Raw genomic sequence first — 24,625 nt, 5'->3', positions numbered from 1 at the left:
GATTTGGGTGGATTCTCATGGGGATAGTAAAAGGCACATCCCTGACACATTTCAAGTCCCTGCTCCAAAGCGTGGCAGTGCTAGAGCTGTTCAAAGAAAAGGTCAGACTTATTTTTTAACATGGTCAAAACAATGATTTCCTCCCCCTCTCCTTAGTCTTGGAAACAGCTGAACCATTTTGACTGAAATTGCTTCACACTGAAGGTTTTGGAAAGATGCCTGGCATGGAAAATTTCAGCCCAAAGAGTTAAAGTTTGACAAAGTTATAAGCATCTGAAAAAAGGGTCTGATAATGGGAAATGATGGGTAACTTTTAATAATAATAATAATTAATGAATATATAATATATAGCTAGTCCTAGCCTGATTTAGCACACACTCCTGATAATCAGCCATAACCATTTCTTTCCCTTGGCTGTGCGATTACCAATGTTTGAATTAATTGTCACACAGAGACACTAACTGTTATGCAATTCAGAAACAAAAAGTTTGTTAAGGGAGGTTCAGTATGAAGTACCCAAGCAAAAGCAATATCAAGATCATGGGCTGTTCAGAAAGAGGAGTCAGTAAGAGTGAAATGTGGGCTGGAGAGAGAACTCATTCACATGCTTCTCACAATTGACAGCCCATAAATGGGAAGGGAAAGACAAAAGGAGAAAGACTAAAAGAAGAATGCAACGTGCATTTGTGTGTCATGTTTATTTTTAAATTAATCTTGACACCTCAAGAATTTTCATAACCATAGAACTTTGCTAAATCATGTTAGTAGCCTATTACAAATGAGTGAATTTTATAAATTAGTATGTAATTAAACAAACAAAAAAAGAAATAAGGAATCTGTATCACAAAGCATTCTTTCTTCATTTATTTGGCAATGATAAAATTAATACCCACCATGTCACTTATATAGCACTTTGCATCTTTAGACTTTGATGCAAACACTAACAAACTAATCCTCACAACACTCCTCTGAGGTAAATAAGTGTTAGCCTCATTCCACAGATGGGACATAGAATATTAAATCTTAGCTGAGACACGGTGTGTGATGGAATCATGTCTTCTCATTGATTGGGAAGGGAATGACAGATTTATGACCACTGTGGCATGTCAGCCTCTCTCTCTAGCTGATAGAATAGAAACTTACCTGGGCAGGTGCACTTGGGAAGGTTGTGGAACAACCACATGGCCTTCAGAAGGAACCTCTTGATTGATGATCTGCCATAAAGCAGATGGGAAGGAGGAGGAGGAAGCCAGAATGAGTCCGGCCCTGGAGCAGCCATAAGCTTTGTCTACACTAGAGAAATTTTGCAAAGATTTCTTCTTATCATTAGCACCATTACACCTAGTGTAGATGGGTTGCTAGCTGCCTGTGGCATTTTATACACCATACTGATTAGATCTTCTCTGAGCAGCACGAAATGAAACAAATACTAGTAGCAGCCAACAGGTCTTCTACACCTGGGCTCCCAATCTTGCTAACAGTGGTGGAGATGAAATGGTGTTAGCAGGGAGGGGAATTTTTGCAAAATTTCCATAGTATAGACAAGGCTTTAGAGAGGGAACTGCAAGGAAAATGAACCTTTCACTGAAAGATAAAAGCAGATAAAGGGTTTGACTTAGCCAATCTGAGGGAAGAAAGGAGCTCCTGAGTCCAGTTGTGGGAGTGTTGGAATCTTGAGGCTAAACGTGACCTCCACCACCAGGCTGTCCATCTGAAGCCTACGCTGATAACATCACCTTGTGCATCCAACTTGGTTTCAATGAGTATGTCTCTCTCTCTCTCCATTTGGTGTTATTTGTGACTTAAAGACTTTTAATTCAAGAACCATGAGCTTGTCTCACATGTGGGAGAAAGACCATAATTTTTTGTGTGCAACTGATGGGGTTGGCAGATTGGAGAATTACAAATTTGGGAGGATCCACAATATGCTTAAATGATGGTGGCTTTAGGCCTGGGGAGATCCCCATCAAGCCAGCCTACTAGAAAATTGAATGTACTTACGTATCTCCTGATTTGCGATAATTTTCTGGGCATTCCAAAGAGAGACAGCGAAAACTGCCTTGGATGTTAAAGCAGGTCTCATTGAATAAGCAGTTATGTGTTTCTGCCACACACTCATTGATATCTGTCAAGTGGAAAAGATAAAAGGGATAAAAACACAAGCCATTCCTCTGCTTGTAGGCCCCAGATGATGAAGCTCACATGTTAGCTACCATGCAATACAGGGGAGCAACATGATTTTACTACTGGCTGGAAAAAAAACTCCACAAGCGGGTATTCCTCAGGGGCGGTGGATAAAAGATAGGTGGATTTATTGAAGGGATGTTGGAATATATGGTTTTCAGATTGTAAAACATGGCAGGACTGTTGGTTTTTTTGTATTTTCTAAAAGCAAATGGCAAGGTTAATAAATGACAAATTTTGGTCAACAACCAAAATGTAAGGTATTTGGAGCCCCAATGGCCCCTCCCACATGCAGATAGTCTTCTACTGAGTGCAGCATTGTATCAGAAGGGGCAGGGATAGAAACAACAGCACTGGGGCTAGCAATTGCTGCTGGAGGAACAACCCAACAGGTTGATGCTGGCCTCAGAGGCCAGATAAGAGAGGCTGAAAAAAACTCTTGCTCCCCAAAATAAAAACAGCTAGGCAATCAGGGGGTAATAGGGAGGCTGCAGGCCTGCAAAGAAATATTCAGCAGCCTGGGTGGGAGGGGAGTGGGTTGGCAGACCTGTTACCATGCAGAGGTGACAGGCAGTGCTCAGACACTATGATGATGGACGCTACAAACATCTGGATAAGTGGAAAAGCTGCTTTGCTTTATTAGATTAAAAGTTGAAACAAAATTGTCTGACATTTACCCTTCCTTTGACTCCAGCCCTACGTGTGTGTGTGTGCTGTAAGTGTCCTGAGCCACACATTTATCTCAGATTATCATTATTACTTAATATTGATTCATCACAGCATCTGTAACATGCCAAAAATTTTATACAAGGAAGGTAAGTCCCTTCCCAAATAGCTCACGGTTGAAGGCCAGACATACAAATAGAGGTTAGAGGATAGGGAAGAACAAATATACAAGTCAGCTTGATTCACTGTAGGCAGCATGGCAAAAGTTGGTCTTTTAATTTAGCGGAATTTAAATATGGATAGAGTGAGGCCTTGCAGATGAAAGCCACTAGGCTGCACCAGGAAGAGGGGAGTATGTCAAGTGAACTAAATGCTTTGTTTTGTGTATGGGGACAGTATGTCAGCCAAATGTATTAGTCTTTGGCACTAGAGTAAGTGCAAGCACCAGTCTCTGAAGAAACCATGCACTTTTCCTCCCTGGCTAGAATGAACAGTTAAGGGGAAACAGGTGAAAGGATTCTGGGTTTATCAACATGAAAAGCTGTGTTTTGCCTTTGCTCTGGTGCCTACCCATAAAACTGAACAATATTTGTTGTAAAGATTTAGCTATTTCTCCCACAGTCCCTAAATGGAAAAAATCCTATACATTTTATAGAGCGTGATTATATTTTTATTAAATACTTAAACCAACCCATTTAATTCTGTAGCATTAGCTGGGACGTAGTTCTCTACTGAATTTGATGGACTGGTTTAAAAATTCTGTAGAAAGAGTATTCTGTTACATTCTTTGGGGCCTTAGAGTAATTTCTATAGTATCCAATTTAATTATTACAGAACTATTAGTTTTGCCCCTACTGAATTCTAGTGGACATAGGATATCTACTAACTTGCCTGTAAGGCTATACGACAGACACATTTATGTTTCCCACCAATTAAAAATGCAATTAGATTTTTCCACAAGCTAACAATCAGATTAGATATTCCTGCACAGTTATTGAACATACCTTGGCAGTTTCGTGCATTGGTTGCCAGTCTATAACCAGGAGAGGGACAGGTGCACTGAAAGCTCCCAGGAACATTACTACATCGATAAGAACAGATGTGCCCTCCAGTAGGTAAAGCACATTCATCAATGTCTGAAAAAGAAATCCCCACAAATTTTTTTAAACTCCTGTGAAGCTTGACTAGTTTGCAGCAGCTGTACTGCTTTATGATAGTGTTGGGTTCAAGAAGCCACTAGCTTGTGACTCAGATTAGTGGGCTGGGACAAAAACACCCGCATAAAGGTAACAAGGGAAGTCTTGGGAAAATCAAAGGCAATATAGAGAACAAGAAGCCAAAAACATAGTTTTGCTATGTAAATAGGTAATACATAGTGCTTTGCATCCACAGATCTCAAAGCACTTTACAAAGGAGGTAAATATCATTACCCCCAATTTACAGATGGGGAAACTGAGGCCCGGGGACCTGAAGTGATTTGCCTGACACCATCCAGCAAGTCAGCAGCAGAACTGGGAATAGAACCCAGTGAAGAGAATCTCTGTCCAGTGCTCTATCCACTAGGCAACACTTCTTCCCTATGATAAATATTTGGGCAAGACTTGTTTATAACTTGCCACAAAAAGGGTTGTGAATAAAATAGTAACTAGAATTTTTAGACATTTATTAAACGTTCTCCAGGATTCTCCAGTGATGAAAATGTGCAAACAACTTAGTTCCACAGCTGAAACCCACTTCCATGTGTACAAAAAGCCTCATACTAAATTTCAACAAAAAACAAAAACTCTCTCTGGCCTTCACATCATGAAAGCCAAGATATCTCCAGAGGCTTGGTGGGCTTATATGAGAACTCAGGTAGCATTTAATTGCCTATGAAAAGCTACGAGAATCAAATGATGAAATATTGTTTTGTAGTGGCATAAACTTAAGATATGTGGAGCTACTTCTTTTTGTTATAATGTCTCTGTTGTCATGGCAAGAACAAGAAAGGAATGCCCATCTCCCATCTTAAGAGATGCCTTTTTTGCATCCTTTGATTAAGTATTTCTTACCTTCACACGTGATTCCATCTATATCACTAAGTTGATAGCCCCGACGACAATAACATTGATAGGAACCATACACATTGGCACATTCTTGGCTACATGGGTTGCTCTCACATTCATTTAAGTCTGAAACACAAAAAATGATCTATAATTAGCACTGTAGATGTCTGCCTTTGTGGCTCCCAACCTGCAGGATTGGGGCCTACATTTCTAAAAACATTCATATTGACTAATCAAATGTCTTTATTAAATAACAATCACAAAAAATATGTATTAGTATTTGTGTCATTGAGCAAGCTGGCAATAAGGGGCAGGAGGAAGCTATGGCCCCCAATCCCCTCTGTACTGCCTGTGGTGTGGCGGTGACATGGGAGGCAATCTGCAGTGTACTACCTCCTAGAAAGTTGCTGCCCATCATCATGTAATGTGCCAACACTGGGTTTGTGATCAGCAGTGAGAATCAAACCTACAGCTTGTGGATCTAAAAGCATGAGTCTCTTCTGCCTGAGCTAAAAAGGCGATAGTAGCTCAAACCTCTATGTGATCCAGTCACTAGAAGAGGCCAGAGAGCCACACAGTGGAAGGGTGAGTTACAATTGTATTGTTTAATCACAACACTTGTATTCCACCTTGAAAATGACTACAGTGGACCCATTTCTTATACCAGTTTAATTTAGTCTATGACAAAACAAAGGAATCAGCCAAACAAGAATAGTAAACAAACTGAATATCTTTCTTCATCATTTTCTGCTTCTCTCTCTCTCTCTCTCTCTACTCAGCCTACATAAATTGCATCCTTACCTTCGCATAACCTGCCACCAGTGGAAAGTTTGAAGCCCACAGTACAGCTGCAGTAATAGGATCCAGGAGTATTCTCACATTTGTGAGCACAGAGACGACCTGAGTAGTGTCTACATTCATTAACATCTACAATGATAAATATGAATAGAAACCAATGTACAGACTTGCTTTAGTTAGCAGTCTAACAAATCACCATTTGATCACAGGAGTTTGATTTTCATTCTCCGTATCTAAGTTTTACACTGGTGAGTGAATGAATTCTCAGAATGTTAGTCTGGAAACAAAGCTGGTTTTATTTATCATATCCTGGTGCATATCTAAATGTGATAAGCAAAAGAAGGCGGTTCTGTGATCTTTTAGAAGAATGTTTTCACTTTAGGTGCACATCATAAATATCATAAAACCAATTATGCACACCTTCTCATGCTCTTACCTTTTAACATTATTACATTTTAAGAATGCAAATGCACTTTTCTTCAAAATGTCAATAGCTCTTTAATACATTTTTGTACTTATACAAATCATGGAATAATCTAATGCGTTTTCAGATGAAAGAGTTTGTGAACAACTAATAAAATTATCCCTTTAATAAAATAAAATTATAAAATAAAACAAATAAAATGCCACAGTACAATGTTTAAGAAGAGCTTGTATAGTTGGAGTCAGTAGGTGGAACTTACCGATACAAGTTCGACTGATCGCCTCAAAATAATAGCCAAGTCTGCAGTCACAACGGTAACTGCCAGGGGAATTTACACAAACATGTCCATCTCCACATAGTTGGTTAGGTGACGAACACTCATCCACATCTAGAAGGAGAGGGAAATGAATGAAAGGAGGGTCTTGCGGTTAAAGATTAGGAGTGGAGGTAAAGCAATAAGTGCTCTGCTGCCAGCTCTGTCCCACACCCTTTAGTAACGCTCCCTGCCTCAGTTTACCCATATGTAAAACATGAATAAAATACTTACCTCAGTATTTGTAAAGTGTTTGAGATGGAAGGCACTACTCCATACAGGCATGATCCAGCTCCCATTGAAGTCAATACCAAGGCTCTCCTTGCCGTCAATGAGAGCTGGAGCAGGACCTACAAGTGCAAATTATTATTACAGAACAAATATCCCTTGGATCCCATGTTATATGTGGTGTAGGGAACATGGGCCAGATTTGAGTTTGGGCCAGCATAACTGTATTTGATCAAATGCTAAGCTAAAGCAGCTTTGATTTAGGTGATAAGGCACTGAAGTACGTCATGCACTTACCCTGGGCTTGTCCCCCACCTCCTTGCCCCCGAGTCCCTTTTCCCTTGTCATGCTTACTAACTGTCACAAGGAATGAATGGAGATGCACAAGTGTGATTGATGATGATGATGAACCATTAATTATATTTAGCAAAGTGAGAATGGGCCCTATTCTGTTAGACAAAGTCTATTGCCAACTCCTTCCCACATGTCCTGCTTACAAAGAGGACATCTGCTTGTGGTCATGAATGGATTTTGCAAGAAAATGTCTGCCTCAAACTGGAATTTTCTACTATGACTTCAGTTCAAGATTCCAAATTATTGGTCCATAATGAGCTATAGCCAACACGCTGGAATCTCTAATTGGACAAGGAAGGTCCCTGAGGCAGAGTAAGGGGATACTGAACCAAACAAAAGTATAACCATGCAGAAGGAAAAGGGGGCCTCTCTTACACCACCAACACCTGAAGTTGTAGCAAGCTCTCTTCTTTGGACCAGCCTCCAGAAAAGGAGCAGTAGAAGACTCCAAGCCTGAAGTCTACCACTCAGGGCTTGTCTTCACTACCGGGGTAAGTTGACCTAAGTTACACTAATCCAGCTATGGGAATAATGTAGCTGGAGTCGACATAGCTTAGGTCGATTTACCCCAGTGTCTTTACTGTGCTGCATCAACGGGAGACACTCCCCGGTCGACTTACCTTACTCTTCTTGGGTAGCTGGATTACCGTAATCGACCGGAGAGTGCTCTACCATCGATTTAGCAGATCTTCACTAGACTCGCTAAAGTGACACCCACTGCATCGATTGCAGCAGCGTCCCCGGTAGTGAAGACAAGCCCTAAGAGAAAAAAGAGACTGACCACCTCCTTGCAGATGAAAAAAAGCTCAAGTTATCTGCGACACCAGAACTAATTCTCAATTAAGTCTACTCATGTGAATTAGACACTAAAAAAAAGGTGAGAGAGTGTTTTTTTTATAGAATTCAGAGACATTTGAATTCTCCAACATTCCATTACAGAGAGAGAGAGAGAGAGAGAGAGAGACAGTCACTAACCTTTTCCCTAGGTAGACCCTAAAAAAACCCGCAAGCATGTTATCTAATTATGACGATATTATTTTGGATTAAAAGCATGTTATTCCAAAACTTCTAAGTGCCTGATTTAAGAATCACTTCTGCATTTTTGTAAGAGTGTCAGAAAGATGCAGACATTGCAGTCATGTGGGAAGGGAAACAAGCTAAGTAAATAGAGTCTAACCTAGGGTGTATATGCAGAGAAACTTAAGGCAGAACACTAAAGTAGGAAGCTAGTAAGAAATCATTCTAAGAGTTATACTTCCTTAAAACAAAGGCAAAAGTCAACTTCTGCTTTTAGCAGATTCTTAGTGCAATTGATTATGTTAAAAGAAAGGTGTTCTTCGTTAACTTTCCTGTGAAGCATTGAAGTAATTCTTGTATTAACCTTATAAACCGATGTAATTACTGTGATTCAGGGATCCCCTGCGTCAGGTATAGGCATAATAGTTCACCAAAGCGTGGCATGTGAGGTATCTACTGACAGCTAGTAGCCCACAGTCATCATAATCATTGCAGAATGTATATACAGATAACATTTAAGGAGTTATGTAACTATACTAAAAATTATGTTCTTAAGGTCTTGGTGTTTAAGTGGGTCACCAAAAGGTGACATACTTCGCAAATGCTCCTTTCGGGTAGGAGGCAGCAGACTCTTATCTCCCCATCTAGTCATTTGTGTATTGTATGAGGCCTATTTGCATACTGAGCCACAGGCAAAAGTAGTGACTGAAGTCTACAAGAGAGGAAATTCACAGGATGAAGCAAACAGCAGAGGGCATCCTATTTACGAATAAGAACAAAAGATAGGGCTGATCTATCCTGCGAGGCAAAAAAACACATTGGATCCTTCACCTAGGAGGCATGCTGACAGCACGGCTGTCTCATGAAAAGAGAGTCACAGTCAATCTCATTGTGATGAGCTGCAAGGATTTTGGATAAGCAACATTCTACAAGACATGAGAGTGTCTCGTTAATTAAGTCTAACCACTAGAATGGGTGTTATGATGTTATTTTATATACAACCATTTGTTTCTAACACTTCTACTCACTATCACTTGAATCTCTGAGCTTTGTTAAATAAACTTAGGCTTGATTTCACCGTGAACATATCTAAGTGCTGTGCATCAAGCAAGGTGGTGAGCTGAGGTGTAGCTGCTAAGCTGGGATGCACTGTTCCTCTGGAGCACTGAATACTGCAAGTATCCCATGGACCAGGGGCTGGACAGGCCAGGGAGATGCTTAGAGGGCTCAAGGATTGGAGTGCATCTATCACTAGCCTGTAGAAAAACAGCTGGACCTGCAGCGCTTAGAGAGAAGGGCTTGTGTTGCCCATGGCCAGTGGAGTTGGGGAGCTGACCCTCGGCCGGCACAGACAAGGGCAGGTGCCAGCGAGGTGTCTGACAAGCCTGGGAAGTCAGGTAGTTTGAACCATTGATCAAATTTCAAATGTAACTTTAATTTGATCATTGCACTATGTTTTATTTGATTAGCTTTAGGGAAATCAGAAGTAAATTAATTAGTGACATATCTGCTAAGCTTCATATTAGTTTGCTTTTTCTTTTAATAAATCCATAAAAACTAGATTGCGTCCTCTCTCAAAAATTCAATGTAGGAAAACAACCTATTTAGCAGTAAATACATTGAGTAGTTCCTGGACGTCACTTCCTGGGTTTCAATTATTGGATCACCACTATGGCAGGTCTCAAAAGAAAAAGCGAAGATGACACTATGTAAGAACTGTGCAAAGTAATTTTTATATAGCACTGTAGATATACATTGGGGCAGATCCTCAACTGGTATAAAATTGACACAGCTTCACTGAAGTTAATGGAGCTGTGACAATTTATAATCAGCTTAAGATTTTAAGACCTGTTATGATGATTTACGTTGGACATAAGTGGCTCACGGGCCTTTTGCTGGTCTTCTGCACCGGAGTGAATATCACCCTTGCTACACTATTTCAGTATATTAATACAAGTAGCAGACAATGCCATTCTGCATGGTCATTATCACACAAACCTCACAGAATATGGAGGTTCAGGAGTGATTTGAAGGAGGAGAGAGAGGGGTTGTTTGCAATCCATCACTTGTAAGGGGGAGCAAGAAAAGAGAGTCAAGAGTAGGCTTTGGAAGTAGTTGTGAGAATGGCTTTGGTTGAGTGCAGGGAACAGACAGGTTAAGTGAAAAAGTAGATGTGTGCACATCATGTGTTCATTTAGCAGTTTTACTCCATTTCTGCTACTCACCTACACATCTTGTTCCTTCTTCATTGAGATGATAACCTCGTCCACAGTTTGGTACATTTCTTTGGCAGGTATATGAGCCATCTGTGTTAATGCACATCTGTCCAACTGGGCATGGCATGTTAACGCTTAGGCACTCATTGATATCTACGATGACATACAAATTCAATTAAAGAAAACCATCCTCAGTTTACAGACATTTTAAGGTAAGATACTGTCCTTACACCCTTAATAGCTTGGGAACCAGCCCTTGAGAGCAGACACATATTTGCACAATTTAGTACACCAAAGTGGGAGATTTGCAAAGGCATAAAGGGCAGGTAATGCCCTAACAACATTGAAAGTCAATGGGAGTTGGGTGCATAACTCCTATTTGTGCCTTTGGAAATCTCCCCAAAATGCAGAAAATAAAAACATGAGCAAAGATGTAACCGACCACTTGTGCACAGAGACTGAAGAGTAGAAATGCTTATTTGCAAACTAGTCATTTCTCCGTCACCCATGGAATGCCTTACTATTCTCCACAAATGGGCATTTGCTCACTTTGTGACTGTATGATATATGCTCCTCCCTGTCATAAAAATGTTATAAACTTAAAAGACCCTTAAAATGTAATGACATGAGACCAAAGCACCTCAGACTGCCATATCACCAGCTAAGCAGAGTAAGGACTTGCCAAGTATTTCAAGAGGAAATCTCCAAGGAAAGCCCAGCACATAGTGATGGTTCATTCAATGGCTGAAGTTAGAATTTCAGTAGTAGTCTAGTAATCATTGCTCCAGCATGCTGGTACAGGGGGCAGTGTGCTGTGAGAACAGGGAAAAGGTATGAAGACCTGACAGCATGTGGACATAGCACTTTCTATAAGTGTACAGCATCCTAGCCAAATTCCAATTCAGTTTAGGTAATTGCCTGCCTAAAATTCCCCCTGTAGTTTCAGGTGAAAACCTTCTTCACTCTGTATCCTACATTACTATGCAGTGTTATGGTTTTATGGTCTACTGTCAAAGAGCTGATGTCTTCCATCCCAGAGTTAGTGTGGAATAGAGCAGAGTATCCACCTGGCTTAGGGCAGGATGACTCTGGATGGCCAGGGCAGGAGTGGGATTGGTGAATCTGTACCAGAGTACGCTTTACTGCCCCTCCCTGTAGCACATGCTGCTGAGCCATGCCCCTGCCTACCAGACCTCATTCTCTTGGGCACAGAGCACCAGTAGACACTTCAGCCAGCTCTGAAGAGTGCAAGGAGAGTGTTCTACTTTGAACCTGTGGGTTGGAAAGGTAGCAAAGTTCCTGTTCTCTTTCCTGCTCAGCACAATACAGGGCAGCATTTGATGCATAGTTTGTGCAACCGGCATGTGAAGTGTCTGGGGAATTCTTCTGGATGGACCGTGGAAGGCACTATAAGGGCCAGATTCACTGCTGGTGTAAAATGGTGTAGTACCACTGAAGCCAACAGATCCACACCAATTTACACCAGCTGATGATCTGTCCCCTATGTCAGAGATTAGTCTTTAAGGGATAAGTTATCCGACAATACAGAACTGGCTTCATTTTATCAAGTGTAATTTTACACACGGATAATTTTGTTTTCAGCCTTGTATTTTTCAAATGTCAGTTTTTAGCAAAGGAAGGAAGGTTGAAAGGAAAATGGGAGCTTGATCGCATGCTACCTAATTGGCAAATCCTGTTGCTCAGCAGATTTCACGAGTCCAAAACAGGCTATGCTGCTGAGGGAATTTAAAGTTAAGTTGGGACTTGAAGTGCTACTATCATGAGAAGAGCTGATAGATTTGTAGGACACACCAGACAAATCTATTTAAAGCCTGTTGAAAGCCAATTATTCTGACATATATAGAATTCTAGATTGTCAGGTTAGATCCTACAAATCCTAGAATGCAAAGTATTAATACCCTTAAACCCAACAGTTTCTATTCTGTCTTTCAAATTAAACCCCACTCCCATTATAATTGGCCTTAATTATCATTCCGACCGGTCGTTACATTCTTTACCTGAGGTGGTAAAAATTCTTTCCTCTGAACTATTAATATATGGGAGCTGACTTGGGAAAGCAAGATCTGTTCTATGTAGCTGAACAAACCAGCAAAAGCAAATTCCATTGTAGAGGATACTCTTATGCTAAAGTAATACCAAGCATTGGACTTTCAGTTCTAAACAACGTTCTCGATGTCCACTGAAGGAAGGACAAGAAGTAATGGTTTAATCTGCAGCAAGGGAGATTTAGGTTATATATTAGGAAAATCTGTCTAACTAAAAGGGTAGTTAAGCTCTGGAATAGGCTTCCAAGGGAGGTTGTGGAATCCCCATCACCGGAGGATTTTTATAACAGGTTGGACAAACACCTTTCCGGAATGGTCTAGTTTTACTTGGTCCCACCTCACTGCAGAGGGCTGGGCTTGATGACTTCTCAGGATCCCTTCCAGCCCTACATTACTATGGTTATTTAAAATCATTTGAGTAAAGGGAAAGAAAGTATGTCAAAACGGATTAATATTTTTACAAATCCTGTGTTAGAAGCACATGATAAACAAAAAAGACTTACGTGCTTTTGAATATTTTACCCTACGTGACTGAGTGTCTAAGTCTCATTGAAAGTGAACAGGTCTTAGATTTCTACTGCCTAAGGCCTGGTCTACACTGGGGGGGATCGATCTAAGTTACGCAACTTCAGCTACGTGAATAACGTAGCTGAAGTTGATGTACTTAAATCTACTCACCGCAGTGTCTTCACTGCAGTGAGTCGACTGCTGCCGCTCCCCTGTCGACTCTGCCTGCGCCTCTCGGGGCGGTGGAGTACAGGAGTCGACGGGAGAGCACTCGGGGGTCGATTTATCGCGTCTAGACTAGACGCGATAAATCGACCCCCCCCGGATCGATCGCTGCCCGCCGATCCGGAAGGTAGTATAGACATACCCTAAGTTTCTTTTGAAAAATCAGACTTAGAATTCTAAATCACTTATGATCAAATCCTACTTTTAATGGGAGCAGGAAGATGATGAATATATAAAGATGAACATCAGCATTAGGATTGACGTGGGAGGCTCAGACCTGACCCCATGCAGCAGTATGTTGGCCTACGCACAACTCTAAGAATTCATTTAAGTGACAATGTGTCTTACCAATACAGTTGCCTAGCGCATCTTGTATAAACCCATTCATGCACTGTAGCTTGGGTCGGCAACGGAAAGATCCCGGAGTATTCTGACAGATAAAATCGGGGAGGCAGTTATGAGTACCACTCTCACATTCGTCAATATCTGGTACATCACAAAAAAAAATAGTTAGCAAGAGTTTTACACAAGTTTTTTTATTACACTTAAGACAGAGTTAGGAAACATAGGCCAAATTCATCCTGGGTGTAACTTCATTCATCATTTCAGTGTAGTTACACTGGAGATTAATTTGGCCCATTGTCTTTACTGGAATCTCGCAGAATTAGGCAGCAGGCTAGTTCTCTTTATTATCTTATTAAACAACCAAATGACTTGCAATATTTTCACAGTGTCTGAAGCAGTATTTTCTAAGGCCCTGATTCAACAAGGCACTTAAGCATGTGCTAAATCCCACTGAAGTCAATGAGAGTTAAGAATGTGCTTAAATGCTTTTCTGAATAAAGGCCTAAATCCTGAAGTCCTTAATTTTATTAAATCCTTTCTCAGGTAAACTCATCAGGCTTCGTTCTCATTTTACACTAAGGCCCCCCTACATCAGTCTGGCTTAACATGAAATGAAGTGTAATTTATGCTCACTTTAAGGCCCCTTTCCACTGTCAGAGTGGTGTAGAAGAGTCTGAGTGTAAATGCGAATTTAGATAATTGATTCTAAAAAGATCTTTGCCTATGTAAAAACAGAGTAAAGACTTCAGGTTTGAGCCTTATATTTGTCATGGGATAAAAATTCTTTGGAGCGATAAAAAATGTAGGTATGTTTTAGCAAATTTTTGCGGGAAAGTAGCTCAGTGGGGGGAAAAATGAATTTAAATGTCATGAACATTGAAAATGTTTCCTGTAGGCTTAATAAACCTTATAGAAAAGCCTTCTAGTATTTAATAGGGATAAAACTGCTAGACCTCTGTATAAGGCAGAAGTTTTCTATTTGATTTTACATGACAGTTAAAAACAATACATGAAGATTATCATTCTGTGTTAATTTTTTTAAAACTTTATCTTTTTTTCAATCACATATATGAACATTCCATGCAAGTATTAACAAATCTTATTCATAACCTGTATTTGTTATCTTTAAAGGGCCCATTTGTGTTTGGTCAACCTCTTATCTTTATCTGTGTATTTATTTTGTTCAAACTCCAAAAAATGGTAACCAGACATTATAAAATGTACTTAATCCCGATATAAGGTGTCTGTCATTTTTTCCATCGAAAAGGCTTTCATATTTCCTCATGCCATTAATGTTGAAGGATCTGTCCTTTTTCAAATATCAGCTATCATACATCTGGCTGCTAGGTATTTTCCTTAAGGGAAAACATAATTTTTCAAAAGCTGTCAAAGCAATAGTAGAAATTTCTGTCCTGATAGTTAATATAATTCCAAGATGATAATTTGGGAACTCCTAGTAAGAGTTTCCAAAGCACTGACTAGAGGCTGCACTCCTCTTATTCCTAGGGGAAAAGATTATTAATGCCTATAGGTGGAATTTTCAATGGCCTAAAACTGCTCTCTCATTTAAGTCAATGGGAGTTTTACCTTTGACTTCAAAGGGAGCCAAGTTAGATCAACTGAACACTTTAGGAAAAAAAACACTAATTTTTTTAAAAAATTAAATTGTATCACCCCCTATCTCTCAGGGTTGGAAGGGACCTCAGGAGTCATCTAGTCCAACCCCCTGCTCAAAGCTCTAGTCCAACCCCCTCCTCTACAATATAATCTTACCCAAAATTTAGGCCCAAGTAGCTGGCCTACATCCTTCAGGGGAGTGAAAATACTGTGCAAAAGACCATCAAGACCATTCTCAGCTGCAGAGAGATGGATTGTTTTCCAGCGGAAGCCAAGACAAATTGGGTTTGTGGCTCATTTACATTTCCCTGAAGAAAGCACCTCAGGCTGAAGTGTTAGATGCTCATATTAGACTATACAACACACATCTGGTATGGAAATACAACTTACACATGTATTTCCAGAAAACAACAAGACACAATAATTTATTTAGCATTTTGGGGCATCATAACTGTTGATAAATATCAATCTCCTATGTGCCCAATATGCAGCCTGGGACATACCTTTGCAATGGTTGTCTTCAGTGAGTTCATAACCAGTCCCACAGCTCGTTTCACGCTGACAGCGGAAGGATCCTACTGTATTGACACAAGTTTGTCCAATCCCACAGTTGTGCATCCCAGTGATACACTCATTAGTATCTAGAAGTAACCAAAGTGGACAGATAATTAAACAGTTAATACAAAAGACTTGAAATCCTTGGGAAGAGAAAGGAACAAGGGTCAGCCTTGGGGCAACAGAAACTTTGAACACCCACATGCGGGGTGCATTGTGGATTCCATATCCCACAAAAAAGTTACTGCTCTTTTCTGTTCTCCATTTTTAGCCACTCACTGTGTTTTCAACTATAAGGATTCAACATCTCAGGTGACAGGTCTAGGACATATTGTATTTTATATGAATATTCATTTACTATTGCAAATGGAAAGGCATGCTTTTACTGCTATCTTCACTCCCAACACCAAACTTGAGGTCTCTCCTGCCTCCTATCCATCTGCAAACCCTCCACCTGCCCCACTGAACTGGTCTCTTCCCAGCTCCTTACCTCTATTGTCCCCATGTTCACACCCTACCTAACTCAGCCTTTCATTGCCCAATGTCTCCTTCCACTCCCAATATAAGCATGTCCTAGTCACTATCCTGTAAAAAAATCCACAATAAACAAAACACTTTTACCTTTAAGCAACAAACAGAGGCAATCATTTTGTTTCTTTTACCTTCACAGGTGACACCATCAGACAGAAGCTGGTACCCAACAAAGCAGGAGCAGACAACACTGGAGCCTGTGTCCCTACACTGCTGTGTACAGGGACCGCCTCCTAAAAACAGATGTGATTTTTACGAATAAAGTATACAATTTAGTTCATCACACAAAACTGGAAAGATGTCAACTACTTAAACATGAGTGCCCAGCAAAATACAGGATGTTTGACTAGTATGCTCGAAGAATACACTAAGAAAAAAAAAGAAAAAAATTAGCAGAAAGAAACCAGCATTAAAAAAAAGTCAACCTTAATCAACCAACATCACAAATATATCCTATTCAGAGTTCAGGAGGAAAGCTCAGATACCACTGTGGGTACAGGGCCGGCGCAACCCATTAGGCGACCTAGGCGGTCGCCGAGGGCACTACAATTTGGGGGGCAGCGACCGCGGCGGTATTTCAGCGGCGGGACCTTCCGCTGCCACTGTGGGGGGCGGCATTTCGGGGCGGGACCTTCCACCGCCTAGGGCGGCAGAAAAGCTGGCGGCGCTCCTGTGTGGGTAATTGTTGGCAAAGCATGATTTTTTTAATATCAACTACTATCCCATAAGAAAAGCTAGAAAGGTCATAATAGGCAAATCAGACATTTGCCTAATGTAGATACCCTCAGACTGTGAAATGGCCTCCCAGAGAATTGCTGGAAGTTTCATTGCCTGACACATTTGAACTCATCTTTGGAAAAATGTGATAGAAATGATCCTTAAACTTGTTTATAGTGTAGCCCTTAATAGAAAGAGTGTCTAATGGACAGCAACTCCCATTTGCAATTGGACAGACCAATTCCCCTCCCTCTTGCAAATGAATAACTTCAATCTGGCTACTACAGCAATTGCTGACATGGAAAAGTAATATTAGGAAAGTATATCATTAACACCTTTTAATGTGATTTATCATCTTGAGTCAAGGAGGACAGCCAGCTTTTGCTTTGGCAGGATAATGGACCTGATGACTCAACAGGTGTTTTCTGTTTCTAACACCTATGGAGTATAACAGCCAAATAGGCAGTATGATAAATCATCGCTTAACTGGCACAGTATCTGTTGCTACCTCTTATGGGATACAGATGCCTGGAGTCTGGACACTGAAACGGGTACATTTTCGAAACATTGTGTCCTACAGAAACACCTGCATAAACAAACCATTTGTAGCAGTGTGTCTATTATGACATGCTGAAAGCTTATACTGGAATATCAGTCTATTAACTCAATTTTTTTTTTTAATACAAAAATGTATTACTTTATTCAGAAATGTTTGCAGAAAATAATAAATCTCTGATGTTTTAAGCTTTTAGATACATGAAACACATGTGACAGGCAGTAAATCAAAATAAGCAGATCATTATCCAAATCAAATATTCCATCCAAGAGGCACCACGCACTTGCCACCAAAAAAAAAAAAAAAAATCAATGTACAAGTCATTATTTATCTTTCTTTCATTTTCCTTCCAATTTTCATGTGGATTGTGCAGGTCAAACAGAAATTAGTTACACCATTTCAGATCTAATCATCTCAACCACGAACAAGGATAGGAACAGAATAAACATGTTCTTCAAGCTCTAAAAGTGGAATGCCTGATGCCACTGGGCTCATTGTAACTTGTCTGGACACTTTCAAATAAAAGGTCAAGTATGTTTGGATCTTCTGGAATCAATTTCGGTTCTAGATACAACTGACAACTGAATAGACTGGAATGCTGTTCAATATCCATGTCAAACTACAAACCATTACGATTGGAGGTTGGGATTTTCAAAGGGGCCTAAAGAAGTTTGAAAATCCCAATCAGTATTTCTAATATATGGTCACATCTTCAGTGGCTGTAAGTCAGCATAGCTCCACTGAAGTCAATAGACCTATGCTGATTTACAGCAGCTGAGGATCTAGCCCATCCTTTAAAAAAATATCTCCTTTGAAATTTTTTTTGTTAATGAGTTAGAAAAATAAATGTTATGAACAAATAAAGACAGCCCAGGCAAAGTGAAACAGCAGCAGATGTAAAATTCTCTACTTCTTAAGGGCAAGAATGTCTATTTCCCTACATGCCCACCCAGCAAACAAGGGAGTGTAAGCTGTCCCATTATTCTCCTGTGTGGGCTACCCATATCGCCCGCCAGAGCACCGGGATAAGCACAAGTAACCTGGGTCTGCTACACACCCTCTCAGGCAGGTAGGTAGAGATGGGCACTGGGCACAGCTGGTACAGAGGAGAATGTTATTTGCCTCTCTTAAGGAACAGGTACAGATTATTTCATCCCTGCTCTACCAGGAAAGGGAAACTGGTGTGCTCCTGGGCAGTACAATATTGTGTTACCTAATACACAAGATTAGAAGGAAGTCGCAGTTTTAGCTTGAAAGTGGTTGGTCTAAGGTTTTTGTCTGACTTTTAAAAGATCGCTATTTTTCCTCAGCCCAGCCGACAAATAGCAAGAGGTAAAAAGTTCTTTTTGCCATGACTAAATTGTAGCCAATATTTGAAATAAAATGTTTTACAATATAACTGACATTTCTGAGACTACTACATTTCTGAGGGCAGCTATCTTGCTGGAGAAAGTGACAATAATGGAGGGCCAAATTCTGCCTTTAGCCATGTGTGACTAACTCTCAATGAGCTCACTGGGAGCTCTATAAAATACATTTAAGATCTGCAAAATATGCACTTCCATAAAACTCAGAGGGCATGTACAAAATTTAATACATAAGACATTAAACTCCACAACTTTTAGAGATGACCCAACATCCACACAGCCAACCAACTCTGCCTCACCTCTCCCTCCCAGTTCCTTGGCAAATATGAAAAGAAATTTGGTGAGATTATGAGCCTCAAAAGAGGACTTCCAGAATAAGGGCCAAACAAGTACTTGCCTAAAGGTTATTGGCAGTAGCACCTTACCCTTCCATAGGGAGGTGTCAACAGTCTTCATCAAAACAGACCCACTATCTTCCCAACTGTGTTCATTAGAGACCATAAGCCAACTCACATGTTGACTGAAGCTCCACAAGGCTTTCCAAATTTGCTCATGCATGTAGTACTGAAGGACAGAATATGGCCCAGTGTAACAACTTGATCTTATAAGGGGCTGAAGCTTTTCCTGCAAAGCCCTGAGCATCCTCAACTGCCCCTGAAGTTAAAAGGAGTTGATGTGCCTGCGACAGTTGGCACCTCAACACAGCATCCTGGAACCCCCATATTCACCACTGTCATATGATTCTGATATGTTTTGTACAATGCATGCCTTGTGTGGTATCACTGAAAAAGTCTTAATCTGCTGAACCTTAACATCCTCTTGGATTGTGTGTACTACTATTGTATATGAAGTTATGAAGTATTGCTATAGGTGTTCCTGAAATATGTTGTGAGGTTGGGAAATGCCCACAGCCAGCCTCTCAGCTGCAACAAAGGAGGATCCAGACAGCGTTAATGACCCGTCAAGAAGAATCAACTATCCCTTCTCAGAGAAGGGCATGTACACCATGGGGGCAGACTAACCCATGTCACAGCAAGGATCTTTCTAGCAGCTGGAAGAAAGTATAAAAGAGTGGCAGTGACATCATCACTTGGCCTCTCTTCCCTGCCATCTCAACACCTGGAAGAACATCTAGAATATAGAGACTTTGAACTGGAGAAGATTGGTCCCAGGCTGGAAAGGGAATCCAGCCTTTGTATTGAGAAATGGTAAGCTGCTTGTACCATCTATTAAGGTGAGAGACTGTTTGATTCAAATCTTGCTTAATCTATTTAAGTTAGAATTTAGACTGAGAATTTATTTTTATTTCTTAGGTAACACTGATTTCCATGCCTGCTACTTATAATCACTTAAAATCTTTCTGGTGTTAATAAATCTGTTTAATATTTTATCTAAAACTGTGTGTCTTTGGTTGAAGTGCTCGGGGAATCTCAGCTCAAATTACAAAGGCTAACATATGTCCATTCCACATTGAGGGAGGGGCGAACTAAGTACTGAGCTTATACTTGTCAGGCTTCTGAGGAGTGCAAGATGGCACAGCACTGGCATGCAAGACTGGGGAGCTGGGGGGGGGGGGAAATTGGCTGAAGCCTCTCAATTGATGTTTCATGAATGGCTGGGAGATCATTCATGTAACTGAACTGGGCGTGTCCCTGCTTGTGGATGGCTGTGTAAGTGCAGTGCCTGTCAGAAGCTTGTAGCTTGACATTAGCATCACAGTGTAAGAGACAGCCCAGGCTGGTGGCTTTGGATGGTTCAGCAGTCCCACGGTCCAGGTTGTGCTCCAGGGACCCCGTCACAATGCCTTAAAAAAAGTCTTACATTTATTGGTCCCTAAGAGACTACAAATGAGTTCTCATCTTACGTAGACATCGGCTTAACAAATCCAAAAGAATCTCATATTTTGCAAGATTTTCTTTCCAATAATCAAAACAGCATGAAGGGAGGGTAGAAACAGGCTACCATTTCAGAAAGGATTCCCATGCCATTTGTATTTGCGAATTGCTGGGCTAAGCAAAATGGTTTGGGTGAACCTTGGATTTAAGTTTTGCCTAGTTTTTCACGTTTACTGAAATGATCACACACACACACACACAAAAAGTCACTACATAAGAACAGTGAGTTAACTCACCTCTGCAGCGATCATGAAGGTAAGGATCCTCTTGGTCTACTTCCTCGTCAGAAATTTTAACTAATAAGAAGGTTAAATAGACATTAGAAGGGAAAGCAGTTTTCCGCTCACAATAAAATGCTATCTACCTGGGAAAAGATTAGGAGCAAGTATTTGTGGATACTTAGACCACAGGATAATACCAAAGAATTATTTATTCATTTTATAAACACAAAATAGCTTTTATCTGACAATTGATTCAAACACACGTGCACACAGAGTACACTTGCCAAATGAATGATAGATCATAAGATAATTGACGATTACACATGAACCAAGATTTTCAAATATGAGTTCCTAACATTAGGCTTCTACGTAAAAGTTTAACCTGATTTTCATTAAATGTGCTGAGCACCCTCAACTTCCATTGACTTCGGTTGCAGCTGAGGGTGCTTAGCAGTTATGACGGAAGTTAGGCTAATCTTATTTATTCATTTAGATTTTATTCTAAAAAGCAACTTCACATCGAAAGGTGCCCAGCCAATTCTCTGGCTGCTCTCGGCGTACATTTTAAAACAGCACAAGAAGAGTTGCAACATAAATCATCCAAAAGTACAAGCATGTCTCCTACCCTGCATCCTACTATGACTTGAAGTTCTGCTCTGCTGTCTTAGCTTAATTTTAGTGCTGGTATAATATACCTTGGTCTTTTTTAGGAACATCACTAATTGACCCTTCAGGGCCTTCTTGACCCTTGACACAGCAAGCTCTGAACACCTGCCCACACTGGTATCCTATCAGTTGGCTCTGCTCACAGCTCTGTCCTTGAACTTGGGCTGTCTTTCCCAGCAAGCAACAGTAACAGCATTTCTGTCAAAACAAAACAAAAACAGATAGTAAGTGAAATCCTAGCCCTAAAGAAATCAATGAGTTTTGCCACTGAATTCAATGGGGCCAGAATTTCACACAGCGTGTTTATAGAAAATGGTCAGCCAAAGCTTTCAGACCCCGGTGTTCAAAAGCCCTGCTGTGCTTAATTAGTTAGATCTCAGAACATTTGTATGGGTCTGGATCAGGCCCTCAAAGAGAAGATGTAAGCCAAACCCAGGCCCTGGATTCAATCCCCACTGTCCTTGATGGGGTGGGATGGGAAGGCAAGAATGGTCCATGTACAACTGTTGTGGTGGGTTCCCCTCCCTCAAATGAGCAGATCCAGATCTCCAGTTCTGAACACCACCAAACTGTGGGACTCCTCAAAACCCTGAATGACTTGAGCTCCACTTCTAATTTAAAACAGATTTTATTTGTCACCATGAGGATGAGGGGCATTGCTCAGTTTATAAATAAACTGCACGCTAGCCTGCCCTCCCAACATCCCCCAAATTCTCACTTAAAAAAATAAAGCACCTGGGCTTAAAATTAACAGACCAAAAAGACATGAAAGAAGACACAATTCTGTATAGACCAACCATGATTTAAAAGGTTCCAAAAAGAAAAAAAAATCCCTCATATTGGAGCCTAACATTTTTAACTTTAGTATTAATTACTTGTATTATGGTATCACCCAGATGCCTCAACTGAGATTGGGGCCCCATTCGGCTACGCACTATACAAGCACATGCTTCCTGTCCCAAAGAGTTTACGGTCTAAACAAACAAGAGACAAAGAGTGAGGGGGAAACAGAGGCACAGAGAGGTAAAGCGATGCAGCGGGTCAGTGGTAGACCCGAGAACAAAGTCTCATCCAGTGTCCTAAATGCTGGTCCACACATCTCTATAGTAATTATTTAAGAATGCCACTTCTTAAGAACCCAGTCCTGAAATGGGATCTGTTAGTGCCCAGTCCTTCTAGGCATGAGGGTCTTCACTGGAAGAACAGGGGCTTCAGAATCCACTGCAGGACAGAACAAAGGTTGATTCTGAACAAATGGCTGTGTTGATTTTGTTTTAGCCTGAGTTGAAAAAACATTGCCAAATTGCTCCCTTTTCTCCCCTGCTGCAAGAAAGCTAGGGTGAAATTTGGTTCACTGCAACCAGCGTCTGCCAACTACTGCTGTGAAGTAAAAGGCAGATTAAAAATTTTTTTTAGAAATGACTTTTATAATTGTTTTTCAGCTCAAAAGGAAACAGCCTGCAGCATTTAAAAAAATTAAAAACACAGCTGGAACATAAAATAACTACTCATTATTGAAGTTAATGACTTAAATCCCTTGTGTAGTTTCAAGAAGCCATTTCCAACAAAAAACTGAGAACAGTACATTTCTCCCAACACCTGTGAGATACGTGCCTGCCCGCCTTCTCTACTTACCCATATAAATAATTGTACATATGTTTTCTCTTCTGTTCTGTAATGAAGAATTACTTTAAAGCCTGGAGCAGCACAAGGATAAAATACAGAGATCAACTTTTCCTTTTCTCCCTCACACTCTTTACCTTTAGAAGAGCAAGCTACTCATAAGCATCCTAACTTGTGCTTCATCTTTTTGTGGAAAATGCCCTGGCCTCATTCTCAACACATCCCACATATTTCCATCTTTTTTTCTGGATAACTTTAGACATAGGGAGATTTCGGATGAGTCTCAGCATTTGTTATAGATTCACTCCATTTAACACCTTGTATCAGAGATGCCAACTTCATGGATGCTTCAGTCCCAGAGCACACACGAAAAAAAAAAAATAGTGGATGCTCAGCACCCACCGGCAGGCCCCTACCCCCCACCACCTCCTGCCCTCGGAAGGTCAGCTGTTCAGTGGCGGGCAGGAGGCATTGGGCAGGAGGGGAGGCAAGGAGTGGGGGCAGGAAGAGGTGGAGCAAGGGTGGGGCTGGTTGATGCGTCAGGGGGACATGCTGGCATGTGCCCCAGATGCCGGGGACTGGAAGGGGCAGGGAGTCCAGGAGCGGAAGGGGCGGGACCAGCCCCTTCCGGCCGCTGGTCAGCTGCTCTGCAGCGTGGTGGGCTGGCAGCAGGGGGCAGGTTGGCGGGGGGGGACACATGTGACCTCCCCTTTAGATCGTGCCCCCCCCCCCAGTATGGGGAGGCTCCAGTCGTCTATGGCGGGGTGCCCTCAGGGGAGAGGACAGAACAGGGTAGGAAGAGGTGGGGTGGGGCTAGGGCCTTGGGGGAAGGGGTGGAGTGGGAGTGGGGCCAGGTACAAAGAAGGGGTGGAGAACCCCCCAGGAAATCAGAAAGTCGGCGCCTGTGCCTTGTATTTTCCTGAAGTATTTGCTTTCGAAGGCATTTAGACCTCTGTCTATATATTTGGTGGATTTCCAGCCTTCACATCCATAAGGTGCAAATTATATTTAAGTTGAAGATTCCTAGTTTAGTCTTTAAATTGTAGATTTTTTATGACCAAATTTCTTGTTTAAGTTGGTGATTGCAGCTGCCACCATGCCAATTCACAACATTATTTCCTTATGGATATTCTCATTAACTTTCATGTCACTGCCAAGTTATGTGAATTGGCTCACCGCTTGCATTCAGAAGTAATTTTTGTGTTGGGAGTTGCTGGGGTTCTCATTAGATTTGTTTCATAATTGATTAATCCCACCTTTCTTGCAATGCTGGGCAATCTTTCAGTTTTTGTTTGCATGTTGGTTGAGCTGTCCCTTAGAAGAGCAATATTATCAGCAAAATCTAAATCTTCTAGTATACTGTTGCTGAACTACATGATGCCTGTGTTATATCCATCTACACTTTTTCTCATAATGATGTCAATGGCAATCCAAACAGGAGAGGGAAGAGAATGTATCCTTGTTTGATGCCAGTGTTTATGTTAAACCA

General features: G+C 41.0%; 1 protein-coding gene across 1 annotated transcript in view; it reads right to left on the bottom strand.

The window, feature by feature from the left end:
* Window positions 1–24,625, bottom strand: part of FBLN1 (fibulin 1) — a 101,103-nt gene that overhangs the window by 56,208 nt on the left and 20,270 nt on the right. The window contains exons 4-14 of the mRNA XM_065410693.1: window positions 21,543–21,711; window positions 20,863–20,922; window positions 16,223–16,324; window positions 15,509–15,646; window positions 13,392–13,529; window positions 10,255–10,398; window positions 6,377–6,505; window positions 5,697–5,822; window positions 4,902–5,021; window positions 3,855–3,986; window positions 2,002–2,125 (exon numbers count right to left, since the gene is read on the bottom strand). Of these exons, the coding sequence (XP_065266765.1) occupies window positions 2,002–2,125; window positions 3,855–3,986; window positions 4,902–5,021; window positions 5,697–5,822; window positions 6,377–6,505; window positions 10,255–10,398; window positions 13,392–13,529; window positions 15,509–15,646; window positions 16,223–16,324; window positions 20,863–20,922; window positions 21,543–21,711 (1,382 nt within the window). The remainder of the gene's footprint in view (window positions 1–2,001; window positions 2,126–3,854; window positions 3,987–4,901; window positions 5,022–5,696; window positions 5,823–6,376; window positions 6,506–10,254; window positions 10,399–13,391; window positions 13,530–15,508; window positions 15,647–16,222; window positions 16,325–20,862; window positions 20,923–21,542; window positions 21,712–24,625) is intronic.

Source organism: Emys orbicularis, chromosome 1 (assembly GCF_028017835.1).
Source record: "Emys orbicularis isolate rEmyOrb1 chromosome 1, rEmyOrb1.hap1, whole genome shotgun sequence".
NCBI classification, from domain to species: Eukaryota; Metazoa; Chordata; order Testudines; family Emydidae; genus Emys; species Emys orbicularis.
This window is presented reverse-complemented; position numbering and strand designations above follow the sequence as displayed.